General features: G+C 41.9%; 1 protein-coding gene across 2 annotated transcripts in view; it reads left to right on the top strand.

Moving 5' to 3' along the window:
- Ptprg (protein tyrosine phosphatase receptor type G) overlaps positions 1 to 14,084 on the top strand; it is a 683,229-nt gene that overhangs the window by 656,503 nt on the left and 12,642 nt on the right. For both annotated transcript variants that reach the window (XM_057769291.1, XM_057769290.1), the window contains 7 exons: positions 400 to 535; positions 1,056 to 1,202; positions 3,660 to 3,753; positions 4,769 to 4,845; positions 5,355 to 5,483; positions 10,696 to 10,842; positions 11,505 to 11,647. In XM_057769291.1, coding sequence (XP_057625274.1) covers positions 400 to 535; positions 1,056 to 1,202; positions 3,660 to 3,753; positions 4,769 to 4,845; positions 5,355 to 5,483; positions 10,696 to 10,842; positions 11,505 to 11,647 — 873 coding nt within the window. The remainder of the gene's footprint in view (positions 1 to 399; positions 536 to 1,055; positions 1,203 to 3,659; positions 3,754 to 4,768; positions 4,846 to 5,354; positions 5,484 to 10,695; positions 10,843 to 11,504; positions 11,648 to 14,084) is intronic.

Here is a 14,084-nt window from a genome sequence, read left to right as displayed (position 1 = left end):
GGCAGGCAGAGAAGATTGTATGGAAAAGGGATTTTAGTCAAAGGGTAAGTTTCCAGGTTCAGTAAGAGCCATAGGACCTACCTGTCATACCTTAGCTGACTGTGTTGTGGGTAGAGATGGCTGCTGCCAGGTGCCTCCAGCTCCATTCCTTAGAACTGCAGGGAAAGCTGAGGTGGCCCCTGTGTCTCAATTGTCCTTGTAGAGTAAAAGGCATTCTGTGCTCTTCATCGAGGCTAGATGGTGCGAAGTGTTCAGGCGATATCTATATGAATAGAATACCCTAGGTCATTTCTAGTAGGTGATCAGGAAAACAGGCTATTTCTTAACGTGGGAGCTTTTACGCTTTTTATCTTTTGGTCAATGGTTGAAAGCGCCGGCTGAGTGCCTTGTCTCTTCCAGCGCCGGTGTGGGCAGGACAGGCACCTACATTGTCATAGACAGCATGCTGCAGCAGATAAAGGACAAAAGTACAGTCAATGTCCTGGGATTCCTGAAGCACATCAGGACACAGCGTAACTACCTCGTCCAGACGGAGGTAAGGAGTGGCGGTCAGGACATCCCAGCATAGGTTAGAGCGAGCTGAAGAGAAAGATGGATTTCTTTAGAACTTGAAGGAATATGTGAGCTTGTGCTCAAGGTTTCTGGGGATGATGTTCTTTCTGAATCACAGCTTTCCCTCACTGTCTTACTGTCTAGACACCGGGGTCAGCTTCAGTTAGGTCAAGTCATGCTCCCGATCCCAGGGAGTTAAGCTTACTCTCTGGCAAACATGGGAAAAGTTGGATCTTGAGCCCTTTAGTGAACATGTGTTTGTAGCTGTGTGCTAATTATCAAACCACCTGGTCTAGACAGGGTGGAGAAATACAGAGCTAAACTCAACGCGGGTCTCTACTCCAAAGTAAATGACAGCTTATCAGCAAGCGAATATTGGGGTTACCGTCTAGCGACAACACCAGAGAAATGTACCATAGGTTCCTGTTGCTCAAGTCAACCTTAGGAGTGGTAGCTGTCCCCAAACAGATCCCCTCCGTGACCGCCACACCTCGTCCTTGCAGGAGCAGTACATTTTCATCCATGATGCCTTGTTGGAAGCCATTCTCGGAAAGGAGACGGAAGTGTCTTCAAATCAGCTGCACAGCTACGTGAACAGCATCCTCATTCCAGGAGTAGGAGGGAGGACGCGGCTGGAAAAGCAGTTCAAGGTGGGGCTCTGCACGGTGCCTTTAGTAAAGACAGGGAATCGGTGGAAAATGCCCTGAATTTGGGTTATATCTTTTTTATATCCTTGTCGATGCTGAAATAGATTACTGTTTCACTCCATAGCGTAATGTGAAAGGAAGTTCTGACCGTGCGTGTATGCTGATGTTCAAGCAGATGTGGCACAGCACTTTATCTTCTTCTGAGCCATTGATGACTTTATCTGAACATAGACACCATCCTCTAGCCCGTTGACCTAAGACTTCCAGTCAGTTTTCTGGCCCCTAAAACACTGTGTTTTTTTTCTGAATACTCAGAAGTATTCAGTAGTACTTTTATTGAGAATGGTTGTGTGAGCCGGGAGTGGTAGCACATGCCTGTAATCTGAGCGCTCAGGCCAAGGCAGGAGGACCACAAGTTCAAGATCAGCTGGTACTGTAGAGTGAGAACCTATCAGAAAGAGGGAGGGGAGGGGAGTGACTATCTGGGTACATATTGTGATCAAAATAGGCATCTTTAGAAAATCAGAAGGTCATCAGGAAACTTAAAGTAGTTGCTACATAGTCGAGATAAGCTTAACTCATCGTAATGGAACACAAGGCCGAGCGCTTGTTGAGACTCCTGGGTAGCTGAAGAGAAATGAGACTACTGAAGTCATTAACTGTCTCTTTCCAACGTGGTCTGAGTGCTTCCCCTTCTCCTAGCCCCTCTCTGCCGCCCCTCTCTGCCGCCCCTCTCTGCCTTTCTAGTTTGTGCACAATGTTCTGCACGCACTGTCCTCACTCCATAGCAGAATGGAAGAAATGGCTGCAGTTCAGGTTTTCACGGGAAAACTTGCCCTAGACTCTGAAACCCTCATTGGAGTCTCCGCTGGAGAAATGAGACAGCCAAACGAATTATACGAAGTGGTATGAGATGAAAAACAAATCATTTTTTACTGAGTTCAATCACAACACCAATTTCAAATTTCCTATTCTCCTCTAAACAGGCTAACAACTGTGAAACCACTTGAGGTAATTAGACGGCATGGTGTTTCTGTAAATGTGAAAAGTGGGTATCACAAAACATGGCCTACCAAAGTTATTTTTAAATTTTTCCTTTGTTTTTCATTTCTGGTATATTTGAAGATTTCAGAGTCTAGGGAAAGTTTGAATGTGAAAACAAAAGGGAACAAATTCATCTCATTTTGTCTATCTTGACACAGATGAAAACCTATTTAGAATCAGAGAATAATAAGCATCCCTACATTAAGAATCTAAACTCCAAAATGCTTCAGAATCTAAACCTTTGTGATTGCCTCCATGATATCATAAAGGGAAGTTCCATACCATGAAATCATTGTTTCATGCACAAAAGAGAAGTAAAAATACCATCATGCCATGATTTCTGTCCCTAAAATATCTAATTATATGTGCTGAAAGATACACAAGTAACATACAGACTGCTCCCAAACATTAGTTCTTGATCTGTGTTTCTTTGTGTACACTTTCAAAAGATCTCACAGAAAAAAACTTTCAAAACTTGGAAAGAAGCCAGGCAGTTGACTCTTTTAAGACACTAGCCCTTTGCAGAACTCAAAAAATGAAAAGACCATCTACGGCCCAGTACAGTGGCAGCAGAGCACCTGGAGAGATTGCCTTCATGTGTTTCATGCAGATAGAATGCCTGCTCTCCTTTCTGCTGATCACACCGTGTAATACAATGGTAACATTGTATTAATACAATGTAACACCATGTAATACATACACTTAACAGCTCTGATGTTTTCTTCAGTGGCATAATCACTGGTGAAGCTTAAATAACCTTCCACTGATGCTTGTGCAAGTAACACTAATTAAACACACTAGCAGGGGAATTTGTTGTGACAAAAAAACAAAGATTCAACAGCACCAGGAGGATGGTAGGAGGGTTGTAGGGGGTGAAAATGACTAAAATATATTATATACATGTATTAAAATGTCAAAGAGTTGAAAAACTAAAACAGAACACAAAAAGCTGCTCAGGCTAGTTACATAAACTGGAAGCGAAACACTTCTGTGGTGTAAGGTTAAAAGCCTGCCATCGACAGAAATGTGCGGAGAATCAGTCTTTATCTTTATCTTCAAGAGGTATGATTCTAGCTTAATTAAATTAAGTAATATTACAGTATAGATTTGACTCGTATATGCTATTGAAGAATTGTAGACAAAATTCCCGATAGCATTGCCATCGACAGAAAAGTCACAGTGTTCAGTAAATACACCATGCACGGTACCTTCATTCCAGACCCCAAGGGTCTGCCAGCAGACACAAGTTAAGGACACAGCCAAGCCAGCAAGAGAAGGCCCATGAGTGAAACATGAATACAAAAATATTTTTATTGCCTAATAGTCTGGATGGTGATTGATATAGTCTTCCAAAGTTTCAAGCAGGCACTAGCGATTGTCCCTTGGACTAATTCCCAAACTGCTGCTCCTTCCCAGCTCATCACTCAGTGTAATGCAAAATACGTGGAATGCTTCAGTGCCCAGAAGGAGTGTAACAAGGAGAAGAACAGGAACTCTTCCGTTGTCCCAGGTGAGACATTAGCTTCGCGGTTCGTTCAGGGAGGGGACATTTTAAAACTAGATTCACGGTGCACGCCTTTAATCCCAGCACTCGGGAGGCAGAGGCAGGCGGATCTCTATGAGTTCGAGACCAGCCTGGTCTACAGAGCTAGTTCCAGAACAGACTCCAAAGCCACAGAGAAACCCTGTCTTGAAAAACAAACAAACAAAAAAAAAAAAAAAAAAAAAAAAACTAGATTCACGTATTGTGCAAGATGTGGTATGGCCAGTCCGATGAGTCCGATGGAAGGCACGTAGAAGCAGTGACTTTAGACACCAGCAGGTCACTTGACCTATCTGACATGAAACCTAGTTTTGAGTTGCCTCAAAATGCCACCATATTTCAACTTTGAGAAAGTGATGATAAAGCTGGTATCCCTGTGGCATTAAGACTTTGGGTCTTCGATTAATCAGGACTAATTGGATTCATTAGAACTATATCATTAAATTAGCTATTGAGAGCTGGGCCCTGTTGTTCTGTGGTGACGCTTGTATACATAACTAGGACTTAGCAGGGAAGACTTTGTAAACCCCATAAACACGGGCATTTGTTGATCATTGGATATTGAAAATTGAATATTGGTATCTCTATTGAAAAGGGTCACTGCTCTCTACACCCTTCATGAAGAGAAGGACACTGAGATGTTGACAGAGAAGAGCAAAGTGCAGGATATTGGCGACACTGTAGCAGCATTAAAAACCAGGGTTAGGTTATCTGAAACGCTTTTCCGTGTTTATGCCCTAATAGGCTATGAAAGCCTTTCCTGCAGTTCAGTTCTTATCCTACAGTGTGTGAACCGAGTCCCCAGGGAAATTTTCATTTTATACCCTCCTTACCAGATAACACTTAAGCGTGTTTAAATACATCAGTCGTAGCAAGGAGCCGGGGAGTCATGCCATTCACCAGAGTAGAGCCTAGGAAGAATTGCGGTTTCCTTTGAACAATCAGGCAAATGTGGTGTTATTGTTTCTTTCCATATGATAAGCCGAGCGCGCTCGAGTGGGACTTGCACCGTTGCCCGGAATGAAAGGAACAGATTACATTAATGCTTCTTACATCATGGTGAGAGTCAACCGTTCACACCTCTCAGCCTAATTGGCTGTATTTATGATGAAGGAGTACATACCACCCCTGGGACTGATTTCATTTTTCCAAGTAATTTCTCAATGTGTAACATCAAAAGTACAGAAATTTCTGTGCTTGGAACTTCTAACAAAAGACGCCTAAAGGGTGGGAAAACAAAACAAAAAAAAAATCTAAATTAAGCAAAAGGCTTCTTAAAGAATTAATTTTATTGTTAATTCGCCCAACTAGCCTTTAAATAAATGTTGAAATTGCTGTTAAGTAAAAACAGCAGGGGCAGCTTGGAAGTGAATTGCATGTGGAGAGAAAATTGTCTGCATAATATTCACAGAAGTACAACTTAAAATTAGCCACACGGACCGAATGCCTCTCTCCGTTTTTTTAGTGTAGCCAAAATAATGCTGCCTTGTTGCATGAACGTATTTTACCACCCCAAAGTGCTAGCGATAACATCCGTAGTCACTGCTCCTCCCTCTCCCTCACCGAAGGGCTACTACAGAAGCAATGAATTCATTATAACCCAGCACCCTCTGCCGCACACGACGAAAGATTTCTGGAGGATGATCTGGGATCACAACGCACAGATCATCGTCATGCTGCCAGACAACCAAAGCCTGGTGAGTAGGGACACATCTGCTGCCCGTCGGCGAGCCCACGAAGCCACAAACATGTGTTAACTGTCATACCTTGCCATGGGCTGCTGTGTCTACGTATGCTAAGAAGGGTGTCTTCATAGGACTGCCCCTCAATCTTGATTCCCCTGTGCTGTTTATACTGCTCTTCAATCACGCTGTACTGGATAAAGGCTTTGAAAACATCCTTTTAGGAAACTTTAGTATATTATGACCCTTAACTATATTCAGGATATATAGTTAAGATGAACAAAACATCAGAATCCAACCACTATGCAGAGATTAATTTATTAGTATTGCCCCATGCCTTCATACCTCTGAAAAAAACAAGCCTGTAACTATCAAAAGACAGAATAGGAATAAATGATGATATAGTTTGTTTAAAGGTGTCAAAGAGATCAAAGGCAGGGAAAAAAAAAAAACTCCTGGATACAGACATGGAATTAGGAGTAATTAGTCATTTTGAGAGATTGAACAATTAAATTAACCTTTTCCCAGAAGGAACTTGAGCTTGCTACACAGCAAGAAGGATGACCTTGAACTCCTGGTCCTCCCAGTCTCTCCCTCCCCAAGTACTGAGACTACAAGGCATATGTCACAGACAATTTTATGTGGTACTGGGGATTAAACCCAGGCTGCAAACATGCTAGTCATATGACTTCACACTGACTTCTTAGCCAGTGCGTGGTACTTTCAGAAAATGGGTAACTTACTTCATGTATGGTATATGTGACTGTGTTTACCTTGCATGAATTAACTGAAAGAGTGACCTTGTCCAAGAGCATGCAATGATAATTCAACTCGAATTTCTCCCTAAGTCATCTGCCTGTTCAAAGTCCGTGCTTCTAATCATTTTACTGTGGGTCCCGTCATACCACATCAGAGCACTGGGTCTCAACTGAGTGCTAGTAGTGCTTCCATCCACAGTCAGGTCCACAGTGGACGAGGAGAGGCTGCTTACATCCATCCTATGGGGAGGGTTTAAGCCACTAGTTTTTCCGTCCCTTAGTCCTTCTCTGTTGAGATTATGTATAGGAGATGGGAAAGCACGTTTAAAAACAGAATTCCATGTTTCTGTTTATATCTCATGCATATATATGTTTCAGAATTAGATGCATCTTTAAAAAGGTATTCTGTGAATATGGAGCCTACAAGATTAAACAAAAGTTTCTAATTAAGGAAAAACAGCCTGTGGTTGAACCCCTAGCCTGAATGACAATGTTTGGCCATTTGCCCAGCAAATAGGAACATCTATGCTCTAGCTTTAGAACCCAAGGCTGCTTCTGTCGGACAGGATGGCAGCGAGGTTGAGAAGCTTTAAGCTGAAAACCGAAGTCCAAGTGTTCAGATTAGCTGTCAGAGCGGCCCATTCTGGTTGGCCTATGGAAATGGAAGGCGTTTAGGGTTGAAACGTTCATTTCCTGGGTGAGTCAGTATTTTGTTCTAGTCAGTTAACAGAGGCCACTCACCACCAAGATTCGTCCCAGGGCTCATTTATGTGGGAAAGCTAGGGAACAGTTAGACCCAACAAAGAGAATCTATTGACTGATGTGGACAATGGCATCTCAGGATCTCTCTTCAGCCAGGCTACAAGACTACCTGAAGTTGATATCATTTTGTTGTGGTTTTTTTGTTTGTTTGTTTTGTTTTGTTTTGTTTTGTTGGGTTTTCGAGACAGGGTTTCTCTGTGACTTTGGAGCCTGTCCTGGAACTAGCTCTTGTAAACCAGGCTGGTCTTGAACTCACAGAGATTCACCTGCCTCTGCCTCCCAAGTGCTGGGATTAAAGGCATGCGCCGCCACCACCCGGCTCATTTTGTTGTGTTTTTACTACCACTAGAACTATACAGCACTCTAATTTTTAATTGACTTATAAGTCACTAATCTAATTAAAAAACAGTATTATCAATTCCTTTATATCTAGATAATCTTACACTTCTATATCTAGATGTTCATATCTTTAGGTCTAGATACTCATATCTTTATATCTAGATAGTATTATATATTTATATCTAGGTAATCTCTAGAACTTGCGGTACTGAAACAGATGGATCAAGACTTCAAGGTTACCATCATCTACAAAGTCTAGCCAGTACTCCATGAGGTACTATCTGAAAAAACCTCTAATAATAAATAAATGTATCGGTGAGAAGGAATGATAGACAATAGAGCAAGCAGTGTAAGACTCTGCAGGTCTTTATTTAGAGGGGAACCTGAGGAGAGGGTCTCTGTGAGAGTCAGCCTGTCTTGATCTTACAAGCTGGGGTAGGTACAGGGCAGAAGGGAGGGGTAGAGAAGGAGGTGGGATTTTCCTTTTGGGCCCAAAGTTGGCCATTGATGGGGGGAGCCAGAAAGTTGTCAGTTAAAGAATGCCAGGTGATCAATAAACATCTTTCATGGTATCCATTACTGGGGGTAGAGCAGCCAAAAATCCAGAAAAAAATTAGTTACATTACTACTGGATACCAAATTGCCCATTGTTAAGGAATTTGTCTCAATTTAACCAATAGTGGATGTATAAGCGCGCGCGCACACCACACACACACACACACACACACACACACACGCCTGTTGAAATAAGAAGTCACTCTTGGATCTGGGACTGGAGTTCATTTGATAGAGTGCTTGCCTAGCATGTTTGCAGCCTGGGTTTAATCCCCAGTACCACATAAAACTGTCTATGACATATGCCTGTAGTCTCAGTACTTGGGGAGGGAGAGACTGGGAGGACCAGGAGTTCAAGGTCATCCTTCTTGCTATGTAGCAAGCTCAAGTTCCTTCTGGGAAAAGGTTAATTTAATTGTTCAATCTCTCAAAATGACTAATTACTCCTAATTCCATGTCTGTATCCAGGAGTTTTTTTTTTTCCTGCCTTTGATCTCTTTGACACCTTTAAACAAACTATATCATCATTTATTCCTATTCTGTCTTTTGATAGTTACAGGCTTGTTTTTTTCAGAGGTATGAAGGCATGGGGCAATACTAATAAATTAATCTCTGCATAGTGGTTGGATTCTGATGTTTTGTTCATCTTAACTATATATCCTGAATCCATTTACGGGGTCATACTTCCATTTCCTCGAACAAAGCATAAGAAAACTCACGGTTGTTCCAGACTTCTTTTGTATAGACTAAACCCATTTGCTAATCTGCTTCCCCTTATGCTGAGCTTTAAAAATAAGAATGTACTTGGCAATAATCTATATTGAAGCTTGAAGGGGTGATAAGTCTCACTGGACTGCTGGCTCATTTCTGATGCATCAATGTGAGCCCAAACAAAGTCTTCTTGGTTATGGAAGTGAGCTAAGATGCAAGACAGCTCCTCTGAGAGATAGACGCCATGCTCTCCTCTCCAGAGCAGATGTGATGAAGCTCTGACCCAGGATGGACGTAGGCTAGAATCTTCCCGGTAAGCGCACCTTGGGGTGCTACACACATGAACAGAAATGGGCCAAGCAGTGTTTAAATGAATAGAGTCTGTGTGTTGTTATTTCGGGTAAAGCTAACTGGGCGGCAGGGAGCCGGGCTGTGGGAAGAGGCCTGCAGCTCCTACTACATACAAAGGTACTCAGTGTTATTATCAATTCTCGTATAAAATGCCACCTCCTTGTTGTCGGGAGCTGCGGGCTGCATTCCTGCCACCCCGGCTCCCGGCTGCCTGTCTAGCTTATGCCCCGAAATAACAACACACAAACTGTATTCTTTTAAACACTGCTTGGCCCATTATATCTAGCCTCTTCTCGGCTAACTCTCGCACCTGGACTAGCCCATTTCTAATAATGTGTGTAGCACCCCAAGGTGGACTTACTGGGAAGATTCTAGCCTACGTCCATCCTGGGTGGGAGCTTCATTGAGTCTGCCCCAGAGAGGAGAGCTATCGAGTCTGAGCTCACTTCCTCTTCCTCCCAGTATTCTGTTCTGTTTACTCCACCCACCTATGTTCTAACCTATGAGGGCCAAGCAGTTTCTTTATTTTTTAACCAATGACCTTCCTCCATCACCTCCTATCAAATGGGAGGCTTTAAAAAAATGAATAACAAATGTTGGTAAAGAAGAATAGTAACCTTTGCGGGTGTCGTACAACATGGCTGTAAACCCAGCACTGGGAAGGCAGAGGTAGAAAAATGAATGCAAGTTAAATGCCTAGTCTACAGCATGTTTAAGGTCTATACCCATTCTTAGAGAAAAAAGAAAGCTCACTATACATTAGACTATAGACTAATACAACCATACAGAAAACGATATTCAAGTTTCTAAAGAAATACAAAACACCTGCTGGGCATATACTCCCCCTAAAAGAGAAGCATCATGTCAGTGTTTTCTACATCGTTGTGTACCAAAATAGAGAAACAACCTCAGTGTCTAGACAGAGTCATGTCTTCTGGCCCCGAGAAAGAGTGAGGTCTAGTTTTTGCCACAGACTGAGCTCGGAGAGCACTGAGCTAAGTTAAACAAGCCCTATACAGGAAGAAAACATTCTATAATCCTACGAAGAAAACAAAAGATAATGGAGCTAACAAGATGGGTGATCAGGGGTAGGGGTAGGTTGAGGGACACATACCACAGATTTGTGTAGAATGAAGACATCTAGAGTTCGTGTACCGTCTAAGAATTAGAAAAATAAAATTGTAGTGTACTTAGCATTTATGGTAAATGATATTATAGCTGTTGCCACAAAAGTAAGACAGATATATTTTTACATATATATATATTGCGCATATATATGTAAAGTGATAATCTGTTCATTTAGTTGACTTTGGTAAACATTACCATCTCTTCTGTAACATGTATTATATTTCAAAAATACACAAAACTTATATTTTAAACCTCATTACTAATCAAGTGTAAATGAATGCGATTGTAGAATAACAAAGCTAAATGCACTGTAACGGTTTGGTCATGTCTGTCATATGCTGAGAGCGGTTGTCACCAAGGGGTCGTGCCCCCTCTGCAGAGCAGAGTTGGGGTTGCTATGACGAGAGAAAGGTGCTATGAAATGGCTATTACCAAAGTGCGATTTGTGATGGACGGCAGTAACATTGAAACTGGCCAGATGGAGGATTAATTCTATAAAATCAACTTAAAAGGTAGGTTGAGTGGTTTGGAAGATGGCAAACGTGATGGGTCGGTTTGCAAGAAAACTGAGAAGCAAATATTTGATAACACTGTAAGATAATTTATTTTCCTGGTCCCCAAAGGCCGAGGATGAATTTGTGTACTGGCCAAGTCGAGAAGAATCCATGAACTGTGAGGCCTTCACTGTCACCCTTATCAGCAAAGACAGGCTGTGCCTCTCTAATGAAGAACAGATTATCATCCATGACTTTATCCTTGAAGCCACGCAGGTAACTTAACCCACATTTCCTCGGCAATTGCCCAATGTGCGCCCCATATCCTCTTTTAAATAATAATATACTAAAGTGATTTTGCTACCTTTGAGAGAGGCTCAGCTGTTTGAGTAAGACTAACTTTAAATATGTGCATTTCTGTTTTTCCTTCCTTCAAATATTTGCCTTTTCCAATTGGGTAGATGAAATGCAGCAGACTCTGGTTCAGCGTGCACACAAGGAGGTCTTCGGGCTTAATGATAAAGACAGTGTATGAGATAATATTCGATACAGCAGAGAAATGCGCTTGCTTTGACATCAGAACCATAGCCTTGCAATGTGTAAAGAAGACAACGCGACACCTTAATAAACACTATTTTCACATATAATAGCTCTCTTCCTACAAGGATAAGAGACATTCCGTGTGTGTCAGCAGTTTAAATGATACCTAAGCCCTCCCTTCTTTCTTTTCTGTTATGAGTCAAAGTTAGAATAGTGGGCAAAATGTCTCTTATAGGGGTTTTGTTTTGTTCTGTTTGCCTACTGTTCACTGGCATGGTGTGTTTTGATGACCGGTGGGTCTCATGCAATTTAGGCAACTGAACACTGTTTAGCATTTCTTGTGATAGATGCTTTCTAGGGAACAGGCTCCAGCTATAATTCTCTTTTGTTGCTTGCAGGATGACTATGTACTAGAAGTTCGGCACTTTCAGTGCCCCAAGTGGCCTAACCCGGATGCCCCCATAAGCAGTACCTTTGAGCTGATCAACGTCATCAAGGAAGAGGCCTTAACCCGGGATGGCCCCACTATTGTCCATGACGAGTATGTATCTGATTATGTGTATTAGACCCTGGTGCTGTTCTTACAGGAGTCATATAGAGGTTGAAAGGGAACACCTCCCTCTCTCTTTTGATACTCCATATTATTTCTGTAGGGTGTACACACACACACATGTATGTATGTATGTACATATATATGTGCATATGCAACAGCTTTGCAGTGGTGTTTTCATTGGTCAAATTTTGCATGGCTCCAAGTGTCCCTAGAGTGTGCATTCTAGAAGGGGGAAGTTACTGCACTTCTCTTCTTCATCAGAATGTCTGCAGGCTCTTACTCAAGGACAGGCACACCCTAACAATAACACGTGGCATTCTCACAAGGTATTCTCCTGCTCAAGTCTGTTCCATTTCCAGGCTGCTCTGTCCTACCCAGGATGCCTACAGCACATAAAATCTTTGGAGATGGTTGTAGAGCAGACACTTGACTCAAACAACAACTGGTTTCTTATGTAACTAAGCTAGTTTCATTTAATAAGTCTCAAAACTGTAGTCTAAAAACCCTTTGGGTTGTATCTCTGTGGTCTTTCCAGGAGATCACAAAAGTTAAGTTATATATATTATATATTACAATATACATATAAAACAAAGAGACCATCTGCCTTGTTCACTGCCTGCCATGAATATAGAGACATTTCCAGAGCTACTTGACATGTAATCAAACTGTCACTCAAGATTAGTAGCAGGCACGGGCTTCTGCGATAACATTTTCTGGTTTTAATTCCTAATATCTTATATTGCTTAAATAAGTGAGAGTTTAGCTGTTATTATAATTCAGTCTTGAGATCAAGGACTGAAGGCTGATACGAAATTATGTAACAAAATACATTGACTGGTCTCTACTCCTCCTGATACAAACATACCCATAACTGCTTAGAATCACCAAGAACAAGATTGCAGAAATGGCTCAGAGGTTGGGAGCACTGATTATTCTTCCAGAAGACCTGGGTTCAGTTCCCAGCACCCATGTGGTGGCTCACAACTGTCTATAACTCCAGTTCCTAACATGCGTATGCAGGCAAAACACCAATGCACATACAAAACTGAACAAATATTTTTAAAAAATTACCAAGAACATAATTTATGGTATTTACTCTGTGTTTGGGGAAAACAGACGTAGGGAGGAAGGGGCTTACAGCCTAGAGAGATGTGTAGTCCGTGTCAGCTAGCATCAGTCACACTATTGATGGGATCTAGTGTAAAATGGAAAATGCAGAAAAAATGCCGAAAAGACACAAAGAATCTCCAGGGCTAATGTCAAGTTCTGACGGCACTCAGGAGAGTCCTGAGTGAGCGAGTCCATTGAGACACAGGAGACCAGCCACTGCCATTCCACACTGCCTTCCTCTGGTTTTACTGGGGTCCCTCCTGTTCCCTTTTTCTCTTTCTACAGGCTGTGTTGTAGTTCTTTCTGACTTCTTGTTCTCATTTGCTTCCCACACTTTAATTTGATTTTAGATTGTGGTTCTTGGGTATTGTTTGTAAAGGTTTTGTTTTTGTTGTTGTTGTTGTTGTGAGACACGATCTAGTATATAAGACTGTGCTATATTACTTTAACAGAGCAGTGGTATTTGGTTTCCCCCCCTAGGTCGCTGGCCTATCCAGTCTTAGGTTCTTGCCAACCCAAGCAATGTTGGGTACAGGCTCCATCTCATGGAGTGGACCTTAAGTCAAAGCAGATTGTGGTTGGTTATGCCCACAAGCTTTATGCCACTTTTGTACCAGCACTTCGTGCAGATGGTCAGCCACAATTCTGGGAAGTGTGACATTAAGGGCTTTCCGCATGGGTGAACATCACAGGTGTCCTTGCACAAACTAGGCCCACGTACCCTAGGCCAAGTGTTAGAAACACCATTATGTGTGGTACCTGTCCTTGATGGAAATACTAAACAGCATCTGTATAAAGAATGGCCAGCGGGGCAAACCGAATCCAAGAATACATTAGAAAAATTATCCATTATGATCATGTAGGCTTCATCCCAGAGATGCAGGGCTGGTTCAACATACGCAAATCTATCAATGTAATCCACCATATAAATAAACTGAAAGAAAAAAAACATATGATCATTTCATTAGATGCTGAAAAAGCATTCGACAAAATTCAACACCCCTTTATGATAAAGGTCTTGGAGAGATTAGGGATACCTAAATATAAAAGCTATTTACAGCAAGCCGACAGCTAACATTAAATTAAACGGAGAAAAACTCAAAGCCATCCCACTAAAATCAGGAACACGACAAGGATGTCCACTCTCTCCATACCTCTTCAATATAGTGCTTGAAGTTCTAGCAATAGCAATAAGACAACATAAGGGGATCAAGGGGATTCATATTGGAAAGGAAGAAGTTAAGCTTTCGTTATTTGCAGATGATATGATAGTATACATAAGCGACCCCAAAAACTCTACCAAAGAACTCCTACA

Source organism: Chionomys nivalis, chromosome 5, assembly GCF_950005125.1.
Source record: "Chionomys nivalis chromosome 5, mChiNiv1.1, whole genome shotgun sequence".
Classification (NCBI taxonomy): Eukaryota; Metazoa; Chordata; class Mammalia; order Rodentia; family Cricetidae; genus Chionomys; species Chionomys nivalis.
This window is presented reverse-complemented; position numbering and strand designations above follow the sequence as displayed.